The following is a 22179-nucleotide window of genomic DNA, read 5'->3' as shown; positions in this document are numbered from 1 at the left end:
TCAGTCATTGCTAGGATGACCCGTATTTCCAAGGAAATTCGCGTATTTTTACGTAATTTTGATCATCCGATGTTTTTCACATGAAAATGTCCCATTGCCTTCCTTTTCTCAACCAAGCATTTCATTTTTTTTCATTTGCCGAAATCGAGGTTTAGAATAAGTTTCCTAACAAAAATTGAACAGTAGTCTATACTATGAGTCTTTCGATCGTAAATATGAACATTCATCTATATGCAAGGTGTTTCAAATCGTTTGTCCGTATCTCTGCAACACTGTTGACTTCAGTAGGAAACTTCCAATGAGGCTTTTTGAATAGACGTCATAATCAGCATCACTTTGAGGTAAGACGCCTTCATATACAGGGTATAAAGGGGGTTCTACTTTGAGGGATAGGCACAGGCATGGCCCCACATCCTGTAGTGGGGCCCCTAGGCTGGGGTCTTTTGCGGGCCCCTCGGCCAGACTTTTAACGGGCCCCTTCTGTAGTCAATTTATACTTAGTGTGTGAAAAAGCAAAGAAATGATGATAATCGTCCCGGACCCCAGGGCTAGAGCCCTGTCAGCTCCCCCATGTGGGGGCCATGGGCACAGGATGATACTCATTGAAATCAATGTTAAAATTACCGATTTTAAACTGTTATGTAGAAATTCGGGAAATTTAGTGGGGGGTTTTCCAGCATATCAATAATTTTAAAAATTGAATTAAATTCTTGATTTTCGAAACACTTGAGTTCGTTTGAAGACAAAGCTCAAAAAATTTGATACAAAATAATTAGCCGGACGTACTTTTGAGTTGGATATCCATGCAATAACATTGATTTCAACTTTATATTTTCTCAAGCACGAAAATGAAAATGTCTCCGAATTGTCTTTTAATATCCAACTGCATCAATCCATATAGTTTAGAGTGTTTTTAAATTAATTATGGGTCCATAAAATATATTGAAAAAATTCAGCAGGTTTAATTAAGCATTCTTTGAAGCGAAAACAGGCGGATCGGTAACATTTCAACTTCTAAAATTTTTTCGAAATATCTAGCTTAAATCAAAGGGGGGAAAAAAGGATCATTCTACACACGTTTTTTTAATATATATTTCTTTCTTTCATGTGAAGCGCAGGAAGTCGCCGTATTGGTCTACTTGGATACGGTTTCTATGCCCCTAAAAGAAAGAGGGAGGTATCACGTGATCCAAAAACCCTCATTGCATAAACTTTTTATTTGGTCAGCCTGTTCTAAAAAACTCAATTAGAAAGTAGTAGCCCTGTCTCTCCTGAGGTCAAAAAAAAAAATTCACGTTCCTCCAAATTCACTGAGATGTTTGAATTCAAAATCGAGGGAAGTTGGGAACAGCATATATAATGAGCTCGTCAATGTCAGCATATGCAATGGTGGGTGTCATCCTCAGCGCAAATTTTCAGAGCAAGAGAAAGAAAAATTCGATTTCGGGAATTTTTTCGACGTTATAACGGAAGCTTTCCAATCTTCAACTCGATATGCAACCGAATATTTTTTGTATCTTTAACATTGTGTCTGACACAATCACTTGCAAATAACTCGCTGAAGCGAGATTCTCGCTGTAAACCGTACTAGTTATATCGGACTTACTGTAGTTACAGAAAGAAATATCCACCCCAGTAAAGATAAGCACAACGTTTTATTTAAAAACTAAAATTAAATTACACAAATTGACAGTACATGCATATAACAACAACGATAAGATTGCATATTAACGATATGAAACATGCGTAAAATAGTTAATCATGTCTCGACATCGGAAAAGTATAAAATTAATAATCCCATAAAGAAATCAATTCGGAAAAATTCGTCTCTAAACGTGAAACGCGAATTAATGTCTCTTTTTACGAATTCTTTCGAGAACGGCGAATAATATAAAATCACAATGACAAAAACGCTCACACTCGGGGGTGGGGGAGATAATATTTACAAGAATCTCTGAGCAAATTACAAGAAATTCGAGAAAAAAAATGGCGCTCTCTCAAATTTTCGTCTTTTTATCGCTCGGTTCATTTGCGACTGTTTCTGAGTCACTCGGAACTTTTCTAAATAACATGGAAAGAAAATAATTATTCATCAATAAAAGAAATATACAATATCGTAAACTTTCAATAATAAATGGTGTTGATAATACATATCAAAACAAGCAAAAGTTGCGATGGAACCTAATGTCTAAGTCTAATCCCATTCGTAGTGTTGTTGAAGTGGATTGGACGTGTTGTCATGGACAAAATGATTAAGCGGGTGAATTCAGTGATCTCTCTGGGTAAGGTGTCTGTATAAGGATTATTCTGGCTATATCTCTAGGTAGCGCCACCTTAAAAACATGACAGGCCGCTGCGCAACGTAACTACAAATTTTAATACTATTAAATATCATAGCACCAGATTTCATTTTCATAGAGGCCTTCTCCCTTGTAACCGTGGCTCCGTAAATGGGTGCTGTTGCCATATTTATAATTGGAACAATGCATGAACGCAAAAATTTAATTAACAAGAGTGGATTTTTTAATTACCTAAAAGGGTTAGCTAAGGGTAAAATATACTGCGTTTACCTTGATTTCAATATTATCTACATGGGTTGATTTTTTAATAGTGGCAACAGCGCTGTAGTGACGACGTGAAATAGAGACAGACCATGTCGCTTATACCACAAATAAGATAAATGCCTACCTTACCTTAGAACAAATGAATTCGCCATCCCCCCCCCCCCTCTATGCACGTGCGCAGTGATAACAGGATTAGAACAGTTGAAAGCGGAATACTGTCGCAATGCTTTCGACGCAAGAGCAGAAGAGCTGGTTAAAAATTAAATGTGCTAGAGGTCCAATGTATCGTGGTGTGACCACTAAGGACTACTCGCAACTACAAACACACAGACACCTCGTCCATATTCTTTTGGGGAATTTCTAACATACGAGTACATGTTGGAATGCATGTGTATGGGTTGTGAATTTAACGTGATGTTGAATTTGTGCTACCATCTGTCTTCCTAATTTGTAAGCAGACAGCTTGCCACCAAGGAGACTGCAAGAGATTTACGGCGTATCTGCATTATCTTACCGAACAGTGCAAGTGGGGTAAGAGCTGCTTCCGCATTTCTGGAAATATGCCATACGCTACACTGGTGGTTACATCGAAGACCTGCAAAACTTAGAACCTTGAATGTATACTATATATCTTCAACCAATCCATAAACAGATAAAATCTTCCTCAGAAAAGTTGAATAGTTGTTTCCTTGAATTTTTTTATATTTCCAATTTCCTCTCATTTTGGTGTAATTTTATAAATCACTGAACACAGAGAAAATTTCAGCAGCTCTCGAAAAATGACACGTGTTTCAATAGGGACTACATATATTCGCGTTTCAAGCAAAACATAAATAGCAAAATAAGGTATCCAACCTCCAACCAGCTGATTGCAAAAAAGTAAAAATTTTTGCACATTCCTGCTTCTAGCAGGAGGTGGACAACATCATATCTGGAATATACATAAGGGTGTTACAACACGGAGAGTAAATACGATGTGATGACCATGGAGCTTAAAGAGTGCTACACGACGTCCTTTAAAGACAACGTAAGCCTTCCTGCGATGCAGAACCTATTTATTAAGAGCTTTTAATTTCCTTCCCATCACGAGATTTCCAAAGTTTCGTAGCTTTCTGATGGATATTTACGGTTGGAGATGGGGGGGGGGGGGAACAATAATTATGTACATCGTTTATATTGAAAAAAAAAACACCTTACCTCTTAGCTTGTAAAGCACTTACATTAAGTGCGTGGGTCGGTAGCGGTAGAAAAAGCATTGGCGGTCCATTCGATGACGAAACACCGGAATGGTTAAGATTTTTGAATTCTTTATCAAGAAAGTCTTTGATATGTTTCTCTTGGATGTAGTCCTATTTAAGAGAATGAACAACATCATGAACCAATTATTGTATGTATAGCATTATAAGCACAGTATTCCCTAGCGTAAGCACCGCGGCCGGAGGAAATAAATGTTCAACGTTACCGCTGCACCTTTTCTAGGATAAAATTTCACTTTCATGTACCTATTACCCCGCTAATCCGAACTCAACTGAAAAAAGAGCGTGAAAAAAATATAGAATGTAATTCACCCCAAGCGCAAAGGAAATTTTTGAAAATTACAAGGCAATGTGCCTTCCTTCCCTACAACCTTTCAATACACGACGTCATTTGAATATTTGAAGTTATCTTAGGGTCCCTCATGAACAGTGACGTCGGAGCTGGGGTGCAGCGAGTGCTCGAGTACAGTATACACACACTATTCTGTATTACCAGCCTGAGTATCCTCAGAATTAATTCTGAAATGGAATCTATCAAATGAAGCTGAGGCCGAGCACCCACAGGTGCATAACACTTCGACGCCGCTGCTCATGAACCAAGTGTACCCTTATTCACGGCAGTGTTAGCCTAGTCATACACGCTTAGCTCGTCTATATTCAGTACATGTAACCATTCTTTTGCATAAAAAAAAAAAGCTCCATTGACACTCGATCATTGCAAAGCAGAGTGGCATCTTAATGATTGACCTGATGCGTTCTAGGGTCCAGAGCTTAGAGTCAAAAAGTCTCCTTCCCCTTGAATTCATTATTCTCACTGTAAATTATAATTTTTTCTTTTTACTTCAACGTGTTTCATTTAATTTTATTAATCGAAATTTGATTCAGTACTTAACCACCTATTTTTTTTAAGGAAATTGAAAAGAGGTCCAAGCCTCAGAACTCGTTAAAACAGCTTTGGTTAAAGGATATTATTTTTGAATTGATTATTACCGTAGGTGTCGCCATCTTGCAAAATTGTGGTCTAATATGACAGTAATACTTCGCTAATCAATAGAATTTATACTTGAGAAAGTTTTTGCTCCCAAAAAAAAAAAAAAATAGAAAGGAGTTAAGATTACTTCAATATATATCTCACGGTCCCCCCCCCTCTTTGAATCCTCTCCAAGGACTCTGTGGTCTGTGGATCCCTGGTTAAGAACCTCTGATGTGAGTGACATCATAAATGTTGCTCTTACGGTTAATTCCTCGATCTTCTTGCGTATTTTGGCGTATCCCAAGTGAAGGCGACCTTTGAAGTGATCGGCTAACCTATCGTCGTTGTCGTCGAGGCCTAGGTACGAAGAACACACTTCACACACCCGTAGCTGCTGCTGTTGACCCCTGGAAGTTGGCACAGAATTCTTGTATTCTTGCTGGAATTGAAAGAAAGAAAATTGGAATTTAAATCAACCATTTTAGACTCGTTGCATCGATTCATTTTCCATCAATGATGAACCTTCTACTCTATGGTGCCCAACCAAGAATAGAATTTCAATACCCGTTCAGGGTTCGGACTTGAACGAGTGTGATAGGTGCAGTTCACCAGGGAGCAAAGAATGAGGGCCGTAATTTTTCTCTTTCCAACGAATGCATGGACAAGTTTTGTTGAAAAATTTACATTATTACCCTATTTACATTCCTTCAGCCAGAACTCTATGTTGTAGTATGTACATGTTGATGTAGTATATGTACCTATGTTGTACCAAAGCCTCCTAGATACTACTTCTAGGAGGCTTCGGCTGCACCCGGCATTGACAGGAGCCCTTAATTGGAGGCTGCTATGTACCCTACACGACATTCATTTTCTCAACCGAGGTAATAAAATATACAAAAACGGGTCGAACTTTTTATGCTTCAGAGTTTGGTTTCGAAGCCATAATTGAAATTTGAAAGCGGTTTGGACAGCCAATTGGTGCCCACCGTCGCCACAGTGATAATCGGCTGAAGTTGGTTTCCATGGTTAGCCAGGACTACACTATAAAAGTTTGATGAAAGATCTTTTACAAAACTTGAAAAAAAAACAACAACAATAACAATAAGCGTATCGGTCACATTCGAGCGAACGTAACCAATAGACTTATTGGTTGCATTTTTCAAGTTTTGTAAAATAAGTTTGATGCAAAATAACATTCTTTTCACATACATACGTACGTATGTAATGTTATGTGTATATACATGCATACGTATGTATGTATATACACATAATATGATATATACAATTGTCTGTTGCTCAACTTGCGTACGTAAGATAATGGCAATACCAACATGCGATTTTTTCAATGTGCTTATTTGAACAAGTGTCTCAGATGTTGAATGAAGATTACTGAAGCACCAAACCGAAAAAAGTTGCGTCATCACATCATTTTCTGAGCAAACATCCAACAAGAATTTATAAATAGATGAATCTTCACGGTTTTTTTTTTTTGCGTTTAGTATTGCGTAATCCTTCATCCTGATAAAACAGAATTTAGTAACTTTAATTTTTTTTTCCCGAATGATGGGTGACGTATGCTTGTAATCCCCAGGAAGCGGATAAAGCTAATCTCTGAAGGAAGGATGCAAATGATGAAACATTTGTTTCGGTTAAGTAAATTCCTAATAAACGCGGCAATCGATATTGAATGAAATGATTTTGATTTTTACAATCGATTAATTACTTTAATGGCCAGTTTTTTCTGTCTTAGCTCTTCGACCGTCTCCGATATCTTCAAAGATTCGTCGACTTTACCTTCTTCTCCAAGTTTCTCCATTTGCTCCAGAGCATCTTTAATCTGGTTTTCGATTGCTTGGATTTTGATGTTCTGAGAAGGAAAAAAAGGTATTAAGAAAATTGAAGTAGTGGTCAAAAATTGAATTAAAAATGAAAGTTAATAGCACCTCTCTATCTCTCTCTGTGTTCCTCGAAAATTAAACACAAATACGTATTATTTCGGGTGTTTAACATAAAAGACTTGTTTTAAGACTTCCAATGGTTACCCGTGTCTGTTCCAAATTATCGAGGAAACCAGATTCGACAACCTCATGAAATTCAAAAGACGATGATGGTTTATTTGTTTAAGGTTTCTCAAGTTTCCAGATAACGATTCCTAATAATTCGCAATGCGGATATTGCTATTGAAAGAAAATGTTGCATGAAAATTAATGCCTCATACATTTTTGGGTCGCATTATATATTAGTTTCATGAATTCAATAGCTGCATAATATCCTTTTTCAGTACGAACAGCAAATATGCAAATGCGAGCTGATTTACCATTTGGGGAAAAAAAGTCTCTCTGCAGAGAGCAGGCAGACTCTCATCATGATACGTACTAACATGAAATGAAAATTAAAGCACTTGCTATCTTTATTTTAAAATATGGAAGAGATAGATGGCAGCACCAGCCAGAACATGAAGCAGTTCAACTCTGGCAGCATAAGAACGCTATCTGAGCGCATGTGTGGCTCCACTTACACACTCAAACGACATTCCGGAAAGTATCAATTCGTTAGAAATTTCGCAGAGGAATGTATACCAGGTGCATGTACGGCTAACGAACAGTAACACTCCGCTGTTGAAGTGATGCAATGTGGGAATTTCCTATATAGTTCAATAGAAGAATGCAGTCTTTTTTCGCAGCCGGTTTTTCACCCCTGTTCAGACGGAGTGACTTCAAACGTTTCGCCAACACGGCGGTTTCTAAAACTTACTGTTCTTTTCACCCTTCATCAGAATTTTTTTTCCCCCCTGATCGCCTGCCATTTCCAACCCATAGGATTCCATATTATCCATATAGCTTCTACCGCCCCTAGACCATTCCATCGAGAGATATTGCCCACTTTGAGAAACTTGGTGTACCTGAAGCTTCGCATCTTCAGTAACGACGAAATGATTGACCCGGATTACCAGATAAGACTGAAGTCGAAGCAGTGTCTGTGCTGGTATTTATAGAAACTGTGCCTAATGCAATAAGCAATGTGCAGTCTAAACCCGCTTCGGCTACATTCGTATCTAATAAGCCAAGGAGATAGATAATTTCGTCCCCACAGAAGATTTTACAATAGCAGTAGACGAAATGTCTGGTTTTATTCTGAATTGACCATGGTTGACCGAAAACGTCTCCAATTCAAACTGTAGTTAGGTCTGCTGACCTTCAAATTCCTTCAAAGCAGCTATTCGCACCCACTCCCGCATCAACGACATCGGGGGTTGTTCTTGTTCCACGGTTAGTTATTCACAGTGGGCGCCACTTATCTAATTATGGAACGATTCAATGAAACGGGGGAGGGGGCAGACGGGTGTGGTGTCCCGGGCGCCGGAGCAGAGGGAGGAGTGCAAGTTCTACCCTTTAACCTCTCTTTCAACATTACGGGAAGGGAGAGGGGCTCCAAAATGCGTGCTTGCCGCAGTTGATCAAGCACCTAGTTGTGGCCCTGGCAATTAATATTGATTAACCAGACCTAACACGCTTCAAATGTACTTTGAGATATCCGGGTGTTCCCGAACGGTGAGTGTGTCTTGTGTTCAAAAAGTCACTGATACACCGGCCCCAAGCATAGGCGGTGATAGACGACTTTTTTTTTAAATATTATATTTAATTCGCAAGTTTGTGAGTTTACTTTCCATCTATCTTTCACAAAAGTTAGCTAAATAAAAAAAGGAATTTTTTTTACTCAGCCGCACTGGAAGCAGCTTTTCTCTGGTTATTCCCGCAGCCTGAGGATTAATTAAAACTGAATAACATTTTCACAGAACATTTCACATAGCACGAAGCACAGAAAATTTTTTAATTTTTTTCTCAATGAAAAATAAAAGTAGACAAAGGTATGACTTACAGCAATATTTTCGTTTGCTGTTAGAACCTGTTTTGCATCAGCAAGTCTCTGTTTGGCAACATGGGTGCGACGTTCTGTCTCCGAAATGAAATTCTTAAGATTCATCAAAACCTGAGACAATAAGTTAAAAAATTATTTATTATCATTCACCCAATGAATGAAAAATTTAAAGGAAAGAAATAGTTGCACCTCTGTGGTATATTGGTTTGTGTGCTTTCCCGAATTGCAAAAGGATCAGGGTTAGATTTCCGGCAAAGACGGTATCAGAGTTCGTCTCAGCATTAATATCCAGAAAGTATATTTCTTTGAAAAACTTTATTTGCTTATCGTTATCACCATATCCATATGTGGCAAATAAATATTTCTGTTTGCATTTCAATTCCAAAATCTCTTAGAATAAAATACATGTATAGAATAATTGAACATTGTGTAGAATACTGTATCCATTGCAATAATTTAATTTCAACCATGTTGCAACAGACATAACAGTAAAGAACAAATTTTGACGCCTCTATGTTGATCGCTTAAAATCAAACGGGCTCACAGTTTACATACTCAACAGCAGTGATTCCCAGTCTGTGCTTTGTGGAGCCCCTGAAGCACAAAGCACATGCTGGGAGTCACTGCTGTGGAATATGTAAACTATGTAGCAGTGAATCCCAGCCTGTGTTTTGTGAAGCCCCTGGAGCTCCTTGGACAGTCTGGAAAAATTAAATAAATCAGCAAATTCCGTGAATTAATGAAAGAGGCCCAATGCCATAGAAATTGATTCTAATATGAAAGTTTCATTGAATTGAGCAAATGCGACACTCAACAGGTTAACGTGTTTCTCGATTTGCCCACAGCCTTTGTTATACACAGGGTTTCTATGACTAAAGTTCACATGTTCTGAGCTGCCTACAACTCCAATTACACATCAGAAAACTACGAAACTTCAAAAATGTCTTAATGAAGGGATAAGAAGAAGTTTTGAAGCCCCTGCTTAGAGAAGCAAAACTGTGCAAAAGAGTTTCACCTGCAAAGAATGTTCTTGTAAACACTTCGTTAAATTCTTTAGTGAAGAAACTAGAATGAAAAGTGTTTTTTGCTGGAGATGTTCGGAAACCCTGCTATGAAGCTATGTAGAATAATTAGCATAGAAAACATTCAGGACGTTCCCAAACATTTCATAGCTTCCTGATGGGTAACTCGTCCGAAGATGATGTCAATCTCCACTATTAATTAATACGAAGGTTTCGTCAGCTGGCTGATGCGAAGATAAATCCAGGGAAGAAAATTCAAGTCGTCAGATGACTCATAAGTCGCCATGTGGTGGCAGTGTCAGAAATTGTGAGCTTTGAGTTAGGTCTGACCGTCCATGTACGGCTCCGTTCAGCGCACAGGAGCTCTAAGAGGATTCGTTGGCTTTGCAGCCTAGTGCTCCCAACCGGCAAGTAAAGGACGTGGGTTCGTTTCCCTGCAAGTCCAGTTGAATTTTCTTTACTGGATTTATCTTCGCATCAGCCAACTGTATGAGGCTGTAGTGCAGATGGCTCATAAAAGACAACTTTTACCTCTCGTACTTTGATTTAGTGGTCGTCCGATTCTATTTAATGAACTTTATATATATATATATATCGATGCTACGTCAGATATTATCAATATTGACCACTCCGAACGCTTATCATCAGACAAGCTGGTATGACCACATTCAAATTCTGCTGCCCATATTTTCAACGTAGCGAGTGATAGAGCAGAGCTTCGGCTTCAGCTTGTGCAGGACATTCGATTTTTCTCAGTTTTTGAATTTCTTAAGAATCTTGACGACATATTAAACGATTCTCAAACAACTGATTCACCAAAATGGTTGCAATTTTTACTGGCATCTTTCACAGAGCGGTAGTATCAAACTGGCTTTTGCGCATAATATTATCTTCATGTTGAGGACCACAACTTTTCAGAATACCTTCATATATAGTGTTAACTGGAATGTTCAAAATTCACTACTGTACCGATTATATAATTATTACCCAATAATAAGATTGCTATAATAATAACTCATTAATTTAATTATAATTCATTAATCTATTATCCATGGATTCGGAGGAAACTTTCAAAAGGACGCGCGTGCGCGCGCGAGTTTGCCGTAAATCCAAATCACAAAACTGTACTCACGAAGCTCTCATAGAAATAAAGCGAAAAAAAGGTTATTTATAGCACTGCAAAATTTTTCAATCAACACTGTTCAATAACTTGAAGTTTTATTAGCAAAAATCTTGTTTTCAATATTTTGTATTAACCATGAGATTAATTCTTTATAATAGTATTCTTAGTGATATTCGAATTGACAATGAGTTTCAGAATCAAAGACGTTTGAATTATGGGTAGTCTCATTGTAAAATTAAATCTAATACGGTTTCTATCGGACATGATGTTCGAAACTGATTTGAATACTTTTTTAGTGAGAAGAAATTGTAACTTCGAATATACACCACCAAGTTGAGGTTGACAGTTATCACGTAAAATCATTATATTTAGTTGGTGTACGATGGAGAGATTCATTGGGCGCAATATCGTAGGTCTATAATATATCTATAGGTCTATCTATAACAGGTCTATGTAATCTAACGTAATATACAAGATGTTTCAAGGTGCCATGAATTCAAAACGGTTGGTACACCAGCCTCTTGATGAGAGATGAGGAAAGAAAATACAACATCACATGCATGCTTATGATCTGGTATATTAAGAGTCATTAATGAGGATAAGAAAATAGTAGAATTTAGAAACATTTCATTTATTTATTCCAAGTATTTCTCCTGTTTCATGAAGTTAAAATCTTGTAAACGCACGCACGCACGCACGCACGCACGCACGCACGCACGCACACACAAAATTTAGAATTACTATTTGATTAGGTTTCCGCGCTGTCATTCTATTGGGCTAAGTCGTGAATTTGAATATCGACTCGACGTTTCTCTGAACCCACTGTCGGCATCATCGGGAGTTATAAGAGGAAACTGTGACAAGCAAACAAAATAATAAAAAATATTATTGCCCTTTGTCCTCCTTGACCAACTAAATCAGTGGTTCTTACCCCTTTTTTCTATCCTGCACCTCCAGTACAATACGATTTACCTTCCCGCAACCTGGTACCGCATCCACGGAATAATTTGTTTTCTATTTGTTATGAAATTTAGTTTTTGTAAGTTATTTACATTAATTATCCATTAATTCACTTTTATAAACTCTTTTCTGTATTTTTTAATTTCATGTTTGATCTATGTTTAGTGTTTTCAGTTCTGACTCATTTTGAAAATTAATTCAAAAGCTTAAAAAACTAAAAATTATTATAGATATATTTTTTTTGCATTTTTCAAAATTCAAGACGAAAAGCTTCAATTAATTGTTCTTCAATTATTGATTCCAGCCGGAAAAACAATATCATACATGTTTTTTGGCATTTGATAAATTTTTTAACGTTTTTTTCTTTTATGCTCAAATTGACAGTATCAATTCTAAATGCAGTATGCTAATATTACTAGGTACGAATGTAAACTGCAAAATATTTTGGTTGAGAAAGAAACTTTAATAACATGAATTGTGAATTTCGCATAACACATTTCTGGGGAAAGGAAAGAAAAATAGAGGTGTGAAAGTGTCGGTATGTGATTCATATTTTTCAAAAAGTCAATTCAGTTCTCATCATTTCAATTCTTCTGAGAACTCAGTCAACATGTTGCAATTTTTTATTTTATTCTCGCTACCCGAAAAATGCTCTACCGCACCCACGGGTGAGAGCCAGTGGACTAAATAATGCAGAAACGCAACTATTTTTAGACCGACTCGGCTGGACTGGACATGACTCGCTGGAATTGATCGTTTACCATACGTAAAGAATGCTCATCCCGACATTGCAGTTGTAGAGTTATTTATTGGATTCTTTCTCCATTCTCTAATATTGGACACTAGATCCTATCGTTTTGTTCCCAAAATTAGAATGAAGAAAAGAACCAGTTAAATGGGATCTGTTACTGCATACCAGGGATGAGCGTTCTACATAGTTAATGATCAATTCTAGCTTCATTAGGAAGAGTCGGTCTCGAAATATTTTTTCTACGACAGTCAATCAGGGCCAGCAATAATAGTTTTGATTCTGTTCTGTTTTTTTGCAGTCAGCCTGATGATGCCAACCGTTGGTGTTGGAGAAACTTCGAGATGAACACATCACGGCTCCTATGCCAGCAAGACTCGTATTCATTGAAAAATTAGAATTTGTCTGGATATTTGAAAACAAAAATGTAAGCATTGATAGATGACGTGAAAAATAATAAAAAAATCACGCGAGTTAAAAAGAGGAAATTTCATCTGAGTTGTTCGGGTAACGTAGTTTAATAATCAGGTAAAATTTGTTTCGTATAATTGAACGCCTGTGTAAATAATGTTCAACATGAGTAGTCATTTATCTCGAGCACTCATCATCAAATGAAAAGCATCTATATATAGAAACCTGACACTGGACTCAAACTCAAATCTTCGAAATTCATTAATCTTAAATGAACAGGGTGTTTAATTGAGACTAAATCGGACATTAGTGCTCGCGAGACAGATTGAAGGTGCCTAATTCAAATTTATCATGCATATTGTGTCAAAAACAACAACAGAAGAAAGAACTCTCAAATTTCGACCATTTTCGTTATAAAATTTCAATAACTTACAATTCTGAAACCTGCTTCACAGAAATCGGAAAATGATAATATGCAAATGCGTTATCGTGAAACTATAAAAGTTATTATATTAATAAAATATAAATAAATATTTATTGTAACCATTAATAATAACATAAATTTAAAACTAAAATTGAAGAAAGGTATAATTGATTCATATAAAACTAAATGAGATCGTTTGATTTCAAAACTAATTAGGCAATCGAAATATTTTTTAAGCAAGAAATATAAAACGGAATTCGTATCCATGATATATTTTTGAAATTCGAAAATATATGGAATTAGTTATTGACTAAATTCTATGAAAAATTTGTATCAGAACGTGAATGATTATATATTTACTTACTTCAGAATGGAAATCATAATCTTGTGCTTTCACTGCACTTTCGTAATCAGCTCTTAAAGCGAAATTGTGCAACTTCGGACATTTACCAAGATCGCATCTCTAAAAATACAAAATTGCATTCATGTTAGTGAGATACGAAATTCTTTTGCATTGTGTTATCGATTACCAAGTTCCATAAAAAAAAAAAAATGCATCATTATTAATTATTATTATTTTTTCCCTCGCTCAGTGTGAAACGCATTTCAGCTTTTTTTCAGCAGGAACCCTTCGAAAATGGAATCTCGGTTTCTATTTAGGGAAAAGGAGGGATGAGCTACTTAATACTAAACAATTAGTCTAACTGAACAATGTCTAGTCGGCCGTGGATGAGCGGAGCTAAGATAAATGGGTTTTTTTTTCAGTTTTCTTCTCCGATTTGGCTATAAGTATTTTCATCTGATTAGCCATATTCCTGCAATTAATGAAAAGCAAGCAGGAATAAGTAAGTTGGATAAGAATAATAAGTTGGATAAGTTACAGTAAATGTGATAAATCGCATAATAACCGGTTATTATGCATAAGAATTATGCCGAGAATTTTGGTAAGTTTGTGTAAATTGTAAGTGTTAAATTTCTCTAAATTTTATCACTTTTACAGGTGATTATGCATACTACCCAAGCGTCGTTGGTACATTTAAGTACTAAAAAATCATCACCGGCGATTATGCATGATACCAAAGCGTCACGTCATTGGTAAGCGTTATAAATCGTACTTATATAATATACATGTACTATGCATGATTGTATCATTATATCGGGGTACGATCATAAAATTTGTTATAGTTATTATATCGGGGTACGATCATAAAATTTTTTATAGTTATTATATCGGGGTACGATCATAAAATTTTTTATAATTATTATATCGGGGTACGATCATAAAATTTGTTATAATTATTATATCGGGGTCCGACTATATTCATCAAGCGTGCTAGACTCATTTGGATTTTTTCCCCCTATTTATCAAATTCACCAATTAAACTAGGGTATTATGCATAATCACAGATAAAGGTGATAAATTTCAAGTGTTTATCAAATTTACCAACGACACTAAGTTATTATGCATATTCTCCGGAAAAAGTGATAATTTTATCGAGTTATGTATATTTCATGTGTACATTGCATATTAAAACATGAAAATTATATTCATATATATAATTTCCCTAATTGAAATAAGTTAAAGAGAAAGAAAAACAAATTCAATGTAAAATTTTTAAGTTAAAAAAAGAATATTATACGATGGTGTGTATGTGCCTTAAATAATATGTAATTACAAGTAAAAATTAAATATTTCATAAACACACGAAATTTTTAACGAGGAATGCTCTTATTACAAAATCAAAAATATAGGAACCTCCTATATTTTCGATTATTTGAATTTCTTGCTTTCTAGTGAAAGCTTTGGTTCCCATAAAATACCAAATTTTTAGATGGCAGTTTTCGTACGCTGTTCTTATTTACAGAAACAATAAAAATCGTATTATATTACTACATGCAATGAAAAAATGTATGTTACTTGTATGCATGATGCTATCTATGTACGTACCGTAGCAGAGAGGATATCGTGCACGCAGCAGTCCAAGAGAAAATTTTTGCATACGCGAGGGTTGCTGAAATGGATATTCTCGCCTTCCGGTTCCCCTGAAAAATATTGCAATAAAATGATAAACCTATGTACATTGTAATATAATACCGTTTAATGTGGCCACATCGTGACTTAGGGCTTCTGATAACAATAACCGAATTTCAACTATATCCGAGAAAGACCCGTTTGCAAGTGCGGTGACCATACATACATGCTGTTCGGTTGAGCGGGTTGTATTGTAAACGGGATGGACTTAAATAATTGGTTGCAAAATGTTCAAAAAAATCATTCCAATTCTTGATATTTAGTCATTGTGAGGCGTAGAATGGACAGGTCTAATTAATGTGTATCGTGAATAACGGTATTTTTTAAATGTGCAATACGTTTCATAGATCCCTTGAGAAAGTCTCTCGGGAAAAGAAATTCGGAATTGGTCAACTGAAAGAAACGGATCAAGAACTAAAGGAAAGGGATTTTTTCCCTCGCACATTTGTCTAGGAAGACTATAGGAAGACTTGGAGCAAAAGCAGCTCCACACGTACATGAATCACAGCGAATACTACAGACACAGATTATGACTTCGGAAATGTTTGTCAACATGAGGGGGGGGGGGCAGAACACTTTCTAGTCTTCTTCATTGTCTTATAGTCTGATAACGATAACTTATAGGGAAAAAAAGAGAGGTTTAGTTGAACCTTGGATTCAGAATGCGCAGAAAAACTTTACCACGGAAAAGAAGCTATAACATTATCCGAAGTCACGATAGCGGAAAACGAATTTTTCCCCCCGTTATGATATTGGTCCTTTTGGGCGTTGCAAAAGTGAATAAAAATACTCGAATGATAACATTTTATGTGATTCTAATGAGCGGCGTTGACTGTATTTATTTTCCGTGAGCGCTCGCGTGTGCGAGGATGTTTTCAACATGAATACACTCTTTGATATAAATTTAGATTCGGCCCTGAAACGACTTATTCAGTGTTAGGAGACTGTCCCCGTTAAAAAGTCTTGTCACAGAGAGCAACAGGTGTATAAACGGTACAAACATTCAATCATTACACTTCACTCACCTCACTTCTAAAATATAGATGGTAGCACTGAGGGGAAAAATCAGACGCAAAAAAAAAAACAAAACCGCTAGATACTCACTCAGACTGTCAGGCACACACACACTGGCACTTCCAGCACAACTCACTAGGTAGTAAATTCTGGGTGTTTGGCGAGAATATGTGTGTGTGTGTGATAACTCCAAAATCGCCTTTTTGAGATGTTTTCATTGCCATTTAAAAATCAGAAATAAAGCGTACAGAACACAAATACAAATGAAAATATCATACATCAGCATGTTGTTTAGCCGTACGGTACGTATTTGTGCATTTATCTCACTTCTAATTAGTTATAATTAGCAAGACTTACTTTTAGATCAAAAAACATTTTTTGGACATGTCATGTTTTGACCAAACACCACAGAATTGATCATGGCTATAGACCGGAGTTGTGCTCGATTTGAAAGAAGGAATGTATTAGGACCGGAGGTGTATTAGAATGTATTAGGAATGTATTAGACTCGGGTGGTAATGTCTAACATTGACCAAAGCCGATAGAGCCTGGACCGTGTCCGGTTTGAAATAAAGAAAGAAAGCATTAGGGAAAAGACTCCTGTACACACCCCATGCAGAATAATTTTTACGCAAAAAACACGGCGGAAAAGCGGGTACTATTGCTACCCAAATTAGGTGGTTAAATTGGCTACTTAACTGTGCATGCACCTCGTAAACATTCCTCTGTGAAGTTTCTTACCAATTGGTACATGTCGGAATGTGTGTTCTGAGCGCATGTGTGACTCTAACGTATTTATGTTGTTAAAGTTATACGTATCTCATTTCTAGTGCTGCTGCCACCGGTCTTCAATACTTTGAAGTGTAAAGGGCTAAAGGGCAGATTCTTGAATTTCCGTGTTATGTAAATATCGTGCTGAAGGCCTGTCTGCTCTCTGTGAACAGAATTTTTCAAATGGGTGACCGGCCCGCATTAGCGCTCCGAAGTTGTACGTTCGGTACTGCTGTATGCAGCACATATGCCTAAATATGGCCATGAATGTATAGAAGAAGGTACTGCTCCTCCCTTGTTGTGGTCTGTGAGTGTATACATTTTTCGGCTTCAAGCCTATATTTCTCCCAGATTTGTTTTTGCGTATCGTGTATAAGAGCCAAATTATCTCTTACGTTCGTTTAATATCGATAGAAACCACCGATGAATTAAATTTAGCCACAGATACCAGAATTTATGTCCATAACATTAACATAGCTCCATAATTGGTACTAAGGCACTTTCTGTATTGTTTTCATCGCACCAAAATCAATAATGCATAATTCTATTTCTTACACGTATTATAATAAATTCCACGTCCTATACCGTATATTAAAGTAAAGTAATTATTAAATAATGATTATGAATCGCATCACGGGTCGGAGTTTGTGCACACGTTTACAAAAACAATGGTTATTTAGACAAATAACTAGTAAAAATATGTCAAAACGTCAAACCTTCAAACCCCCCCCCTCCAAAAAAAAAAAAACCCAAAAGATCTATGACCTAAAAAAACCGGGCTGCCGCTGGCCGACATGACATAGGTTTTTCGACGAGACACTGCTCTGAGGAGCCCCGGATAAGGGAATATTGTTGATAATAATTCATATAATTGATTAGAGAAAGTGGCACCGCATGTGGAAAAAAGTTTGAGAACCCCTGTCCTATACAGTATAATATTCTTCAAGTAAAGCTCAGCTCAGTTTATTAGCACAAATAAATCTATATATATATATCTGTATGATGGAGGTAAAGGGCATCATGCCCATTTTCGTCAATATTGGAATACGCTATTGATTTTTAGTACTTTTGTTGCACTACACATAGGTAGGTGATTTCCAAACAAATGGTCTGAACAGTTTCCAGCTTTCGTATGACAATGATGGTGGACTAGCAGAGCAGTTGGGGTGTTTGGAGCTTCGTGGCAGCACCTTACGGGGAGGAAATAGCCAGTGGAATTTTTGCCCGCCATGGACATTATGCCCACCCTTCCCCTATAGGTTCTACTTCAATAAATAATAGAAATATTCACTTATAAAATAAGTGAGATTCATAGAAAGACATATACTAAAAAAATTTAGAACGGCTCTCATGTAAAATTTTGCTTTTGTGGCATGTGCCCTTTACCTTCGGCATAAAGATATATAAAAATTATTTTATTGATTCAATAATTGATTCAATGAATTCTATACACATGCTTCAACATGCCATAAAATATAGCATAAAAAGCATATTAATTCTCAGAAAAAACATATACAGTCGACGCTAGTTATACCGATCCCCATTGTTCCGCCGAAAACTGACGTTATATTGGGTGGTCGATATATCGAAAGACGTACACATAGGATATTTCTTACATGAAAGGATTTGGGATTTATCCTACCGATCGTTGTAATACAACGGGCGCTATAACGTTGGGTCGTTATAACAAGCATCGACTGTATTTTCGCAATTTTTAATGAGGAGGAAAAACATGACAGGGATTTTATTATTTTTATTTTAACACGATGATTATGATTTATTATTTTATGATAAGATGAATAAATTTCATTTTGGTTCACTTTTAAGTTATACCTCATTTTAATCAAAATATAAAAGTGTAAAAATCTTCTGAACGATTTGAAAACAAAGGAAACGCTGTAAATAATTGACTAGAAATAAATTCAGATAACATTAATTAATACAAGCAGATTGCAGCTGATGACTAATTAGATGTTGAAGTAATTAATTAACTTGTTTATTTTGTGTCGATGCCATTTACTATAGAACTATCTACAAAACTATAATAGAAGGAAACAACTATTATATATCATTCATTTTCAAAAATATTTGTGTCCGAAAACATTACCCAAATAACTGATCAGAAATTATTTCAAAAGCAATTAATTAACACGAACAGAATTCAGCTGATAATTACAGTAGTTTAACGTGCATAAGGAACCCCATTTTTGCCAAAACTTGGGTACTAAAAACAGGAGGGTTTTTTTATAAAGATATTTATAGAGATATATCTCTTCTCTCTAACTTTCTTCCAAATTTCCAGCCCGAAAAATCGGGGGCCCCTCCTTATATAAGTTAAAATACGGTAGTAACATTTTGAATTAATTAATTCATTTTGTTGATATCGTTTACTATATCTATAAAAAGATAATAAAAGAAACAATTTCTTTTATTAATAATCTATTTTCAAAACATTTGTGTGTGTTGTCCGAACATTACCTAACTAAAACCTATAAAAATACTTCTTAATAAAAGCCTATATATATAATTTCTTTTATTATATACCCTATACTAAAAAATTGTCATCAATTTAAAACAATATTTGTTTCCTAAAAATTACCTTATTTCGCGCACAAAGTGAAAAACTTGCCACGTGGCAAACGTCTATCGTTGACGTAACCAATACAATTCTTAACTAACGGAATCCATTTGCGATTTCGGTCATCCGTTGCACACACACACACACACACATCCCAAACACAAACGGGAGGAAAAAAAACAACCGTGACTGTGATCCTTTAAATAAAAAACGTGTCCGAATCCATCAACCTCAAATGTTAGACTGGGAGGTAAAAAATATAGCTCTTTATACATGTACATGTATAAATAGCCCCGAAAGCGTGATCAAGCTGCTTCACGATATGGACACGATCGTGTAAATTAGGGGGAGAGGAAGAAGAAAAAATAGAACAAGAACCGGTGACAGAGAGCCAATTAAAAAATAACCAGATATTTCAAAAATAATTACTCCTGCGAATTTTATTTTATTCCGCCGGATTTGTAAGATATATCGGAAAAATTATTTACCGTTTCTATTGCTTCCCATAAGCTGGTCAAGCATCCGCTTCATCTGTTCGTGAGCAGACATCTTGTACGGTCCCATCTTTCCGATACGCTGCCGATAACGTCTACACGGTTTTTGGGATTCGTCAAATGTGTTGTAAGATGTCAAGGCATAGTTAGTGCTACAGCTAGGCTACACAGAAACGCAAGCTGGCCCCTAAGTAATCATAAACCCAGTATATGCTAGCTTTTATTCTCAGCTGTTCTAGAGCAAACACACCGGTCGCAACTGTTCGCCATGGCGTATGCGATTCGGACGTTGAAGTAAATGCGTCTTACGCCAAAAAGAGATGGAATATATCGTCTTGGGAGAAAAATATCGAAATAATAACCATTGTTTTTTATGGAAGAGAGTATATTTTTGATAGATAAAAACTTCAAAAAGACAAGTTTTAGCCCCACCCTCACATTTCAAACCTGGCAACTATTTATTTGACTATTCTTAGGAATAATAATCGCACAAATTATGAACAGATTCCATTATAATTTCGGATTATATTTTGTCGCATGTTTGTTTCTGGAATTTTTTTTTATTACACAAGCATATAATACACAAATACACACACATGTAATACAAACAAACTCTTTGCGACTTCAAGCGACTGTTAAGTCCTTCCAGCAGGCTTAAAGTTATTGAATATTTTTTTAAGCAACAGAGCACTATTGTATTTGTTAGATATGTTTTACACTGTATTTTTGCTTATATGTTTTTGAATGAAAAGTTTAGTATTGAATTACATTGGAATATATATTATACATTATTTATTATTATTATATATTGTAATCTGTGTACCGTTATTTTCATACGGAGTATCCCACAATCGACTGACGGTTTTCAAAATGGGATAAGCAAGAAAATGGTGACAGATACTAAAGTCATTCTTGCGGAATATAAACGTGCGAAGTCAGGAATTTCAGATATATACGTCATTCATGTTGCAAGGGGATGTATAGTTATTAAAATAAAAATATTAACTTTTTATACCGTCCCCGCGTGCACAAAAACCCCGTCCGAAAGTTTTTGCTGTGTCTCTTTTGATGTGAACAACGAATTTCCACGTTTCAAAGTGCGTATATATTCGTAGAGATATTTGGAGAAAAGTTCGGAAAGATTCGTTTCACTTCAGAGATCTCTAAGTGTTTCACGGATCCTTCGAGTGCACATGAAATGTGTCCGGACTGCTTAAGTGCTCTGGAACTGTGCAACGCATCACTCAAGTGATCCGTAATCATGCCACGGATCACTTAAGTAATCTGGGAATCTTCCGCTGGTAACTTGAGTGATGTAACCGCACTGGGGGGGCCGCTGAAATGCTCTAAAACTGTGCCACATGTCACTCAAATGATCCTTAAATGTGCCACGGATCGTTTATGTGTTCTGGAACTGTATCGAGGGTTACTTAAGTGATCTTTGAATGTGAAAGTGATCTTCGAGGCCTACTTCAGTGATCTGAAAATGTGCCACGGGCCACTTAAATTCTGAGGAATTGTGCCACGGGTCATTTAACCGATTTGTAAATGTGCCACTTAGTTCATTTTTAAAAAATTAGGTTTGGGGGGGGGGGAAGCCACATCAGATAAAATTGTGCCACATGTCACTCAAGGGATCTCTAAATGTGCCACGGATCGTTTAAGTGATCTGAAATTGTGTCGCGGGGTTACTTAAGTGATCTTTGAATGTGCCACGGGCCTACTTCAGTGATCTGAAAATTTGCCACGGGCCACTTAAATGCTCTGGACTTGTGCCATAGGTCACCTAAGCGATCTGTAAAAATGCACCACTTAGTTAATTTTTACAAAATTGGGTTTGAGGGGGGCAAGCCACATCAGATAACCTTCAGGGCCACATTTGGTCCGCGAGTCAGGGGTTTATCATTATATGTCTTAAAGGGTGGGTCGC

At 36.4% G+C, this 22179-nt stretch overlaps 1 protein-coding gene across 1 annotated transcript; it reads right to left on the bottom strand.

Moving 5' to 3' along the window:
* Positions 1 to 1636: 1636 nt before the first annotated feature.
* On the bottom strand, positions 1637 to 20426 carry LOC149077268 (putative RNA-binding protein Luc7-like 2). The gene is made up of 8 exons (XM_089245041.1): positions 20244 to 20426; positions 15309 to 15403; positions 13725 to 13823; positions 8673 to 8783; positions 6517 to 6660; positions 5056 to 5232; positions 3762 to 3913; positions 1637 to 2061 (listed from the first exon to the last, which is right to left on the bottom strand). Exons 1-8 carry the CDS (start codon positions 20317 to 20319, stop codon positions 1998 to 2000), a joined length of 918 nt encoding a protein of 305 aa, XP_089101167.1. The 5' UTR covers positions 20320 to 20426; the 3' UTR covers positions 1637 to 1997.
* Positions 20427 to 22179: the final 1753 nt, after the last annotated feature.

Source organism: Pholcus phalangioides, unplaced genomic scaffold (assembly GCF_987345545.1).
Source record: "Pholcus phalangioides strain wild (caught in Gottingen) unplaced genomic scaffold, Ppha-v1.0 ptg000015l_1, whole genome shotgun sequence".
Classification (NCBI taxonomy): domain Eukaryota; kingdom Metazoa; phylum Arthropoda; class Arachnida; order Araneae; family Pholcidae; genus Pholcus; species Pholcus phalangioides.
This window is presented reverse-complemented; position numbering and strand designations above follow the sequence as displayed.

Coding starts and splice junctions, on each gene's coding strand:
- LOC149077268 (XM_089245041.1), bottom strand. CDS start 20,319: ATGGGACCGTACAAGATGTCTGCTCACGAACAGATGAAGCGGATGCTT. Junction 13,824..15,308: donor ACGATATCCTCTCTGCTACG/GTACGTACATAG, acceptor TTGTATTTTTAG/AGATGCGATCTTGGTAAATG. Junction 8,784..13,724: donor ATTATGATTTCCATTCTGAA/GTAAGTAAATAT, acceptor TTATTGTCTCAG/GTTTTGATGAATCTTAAGAA.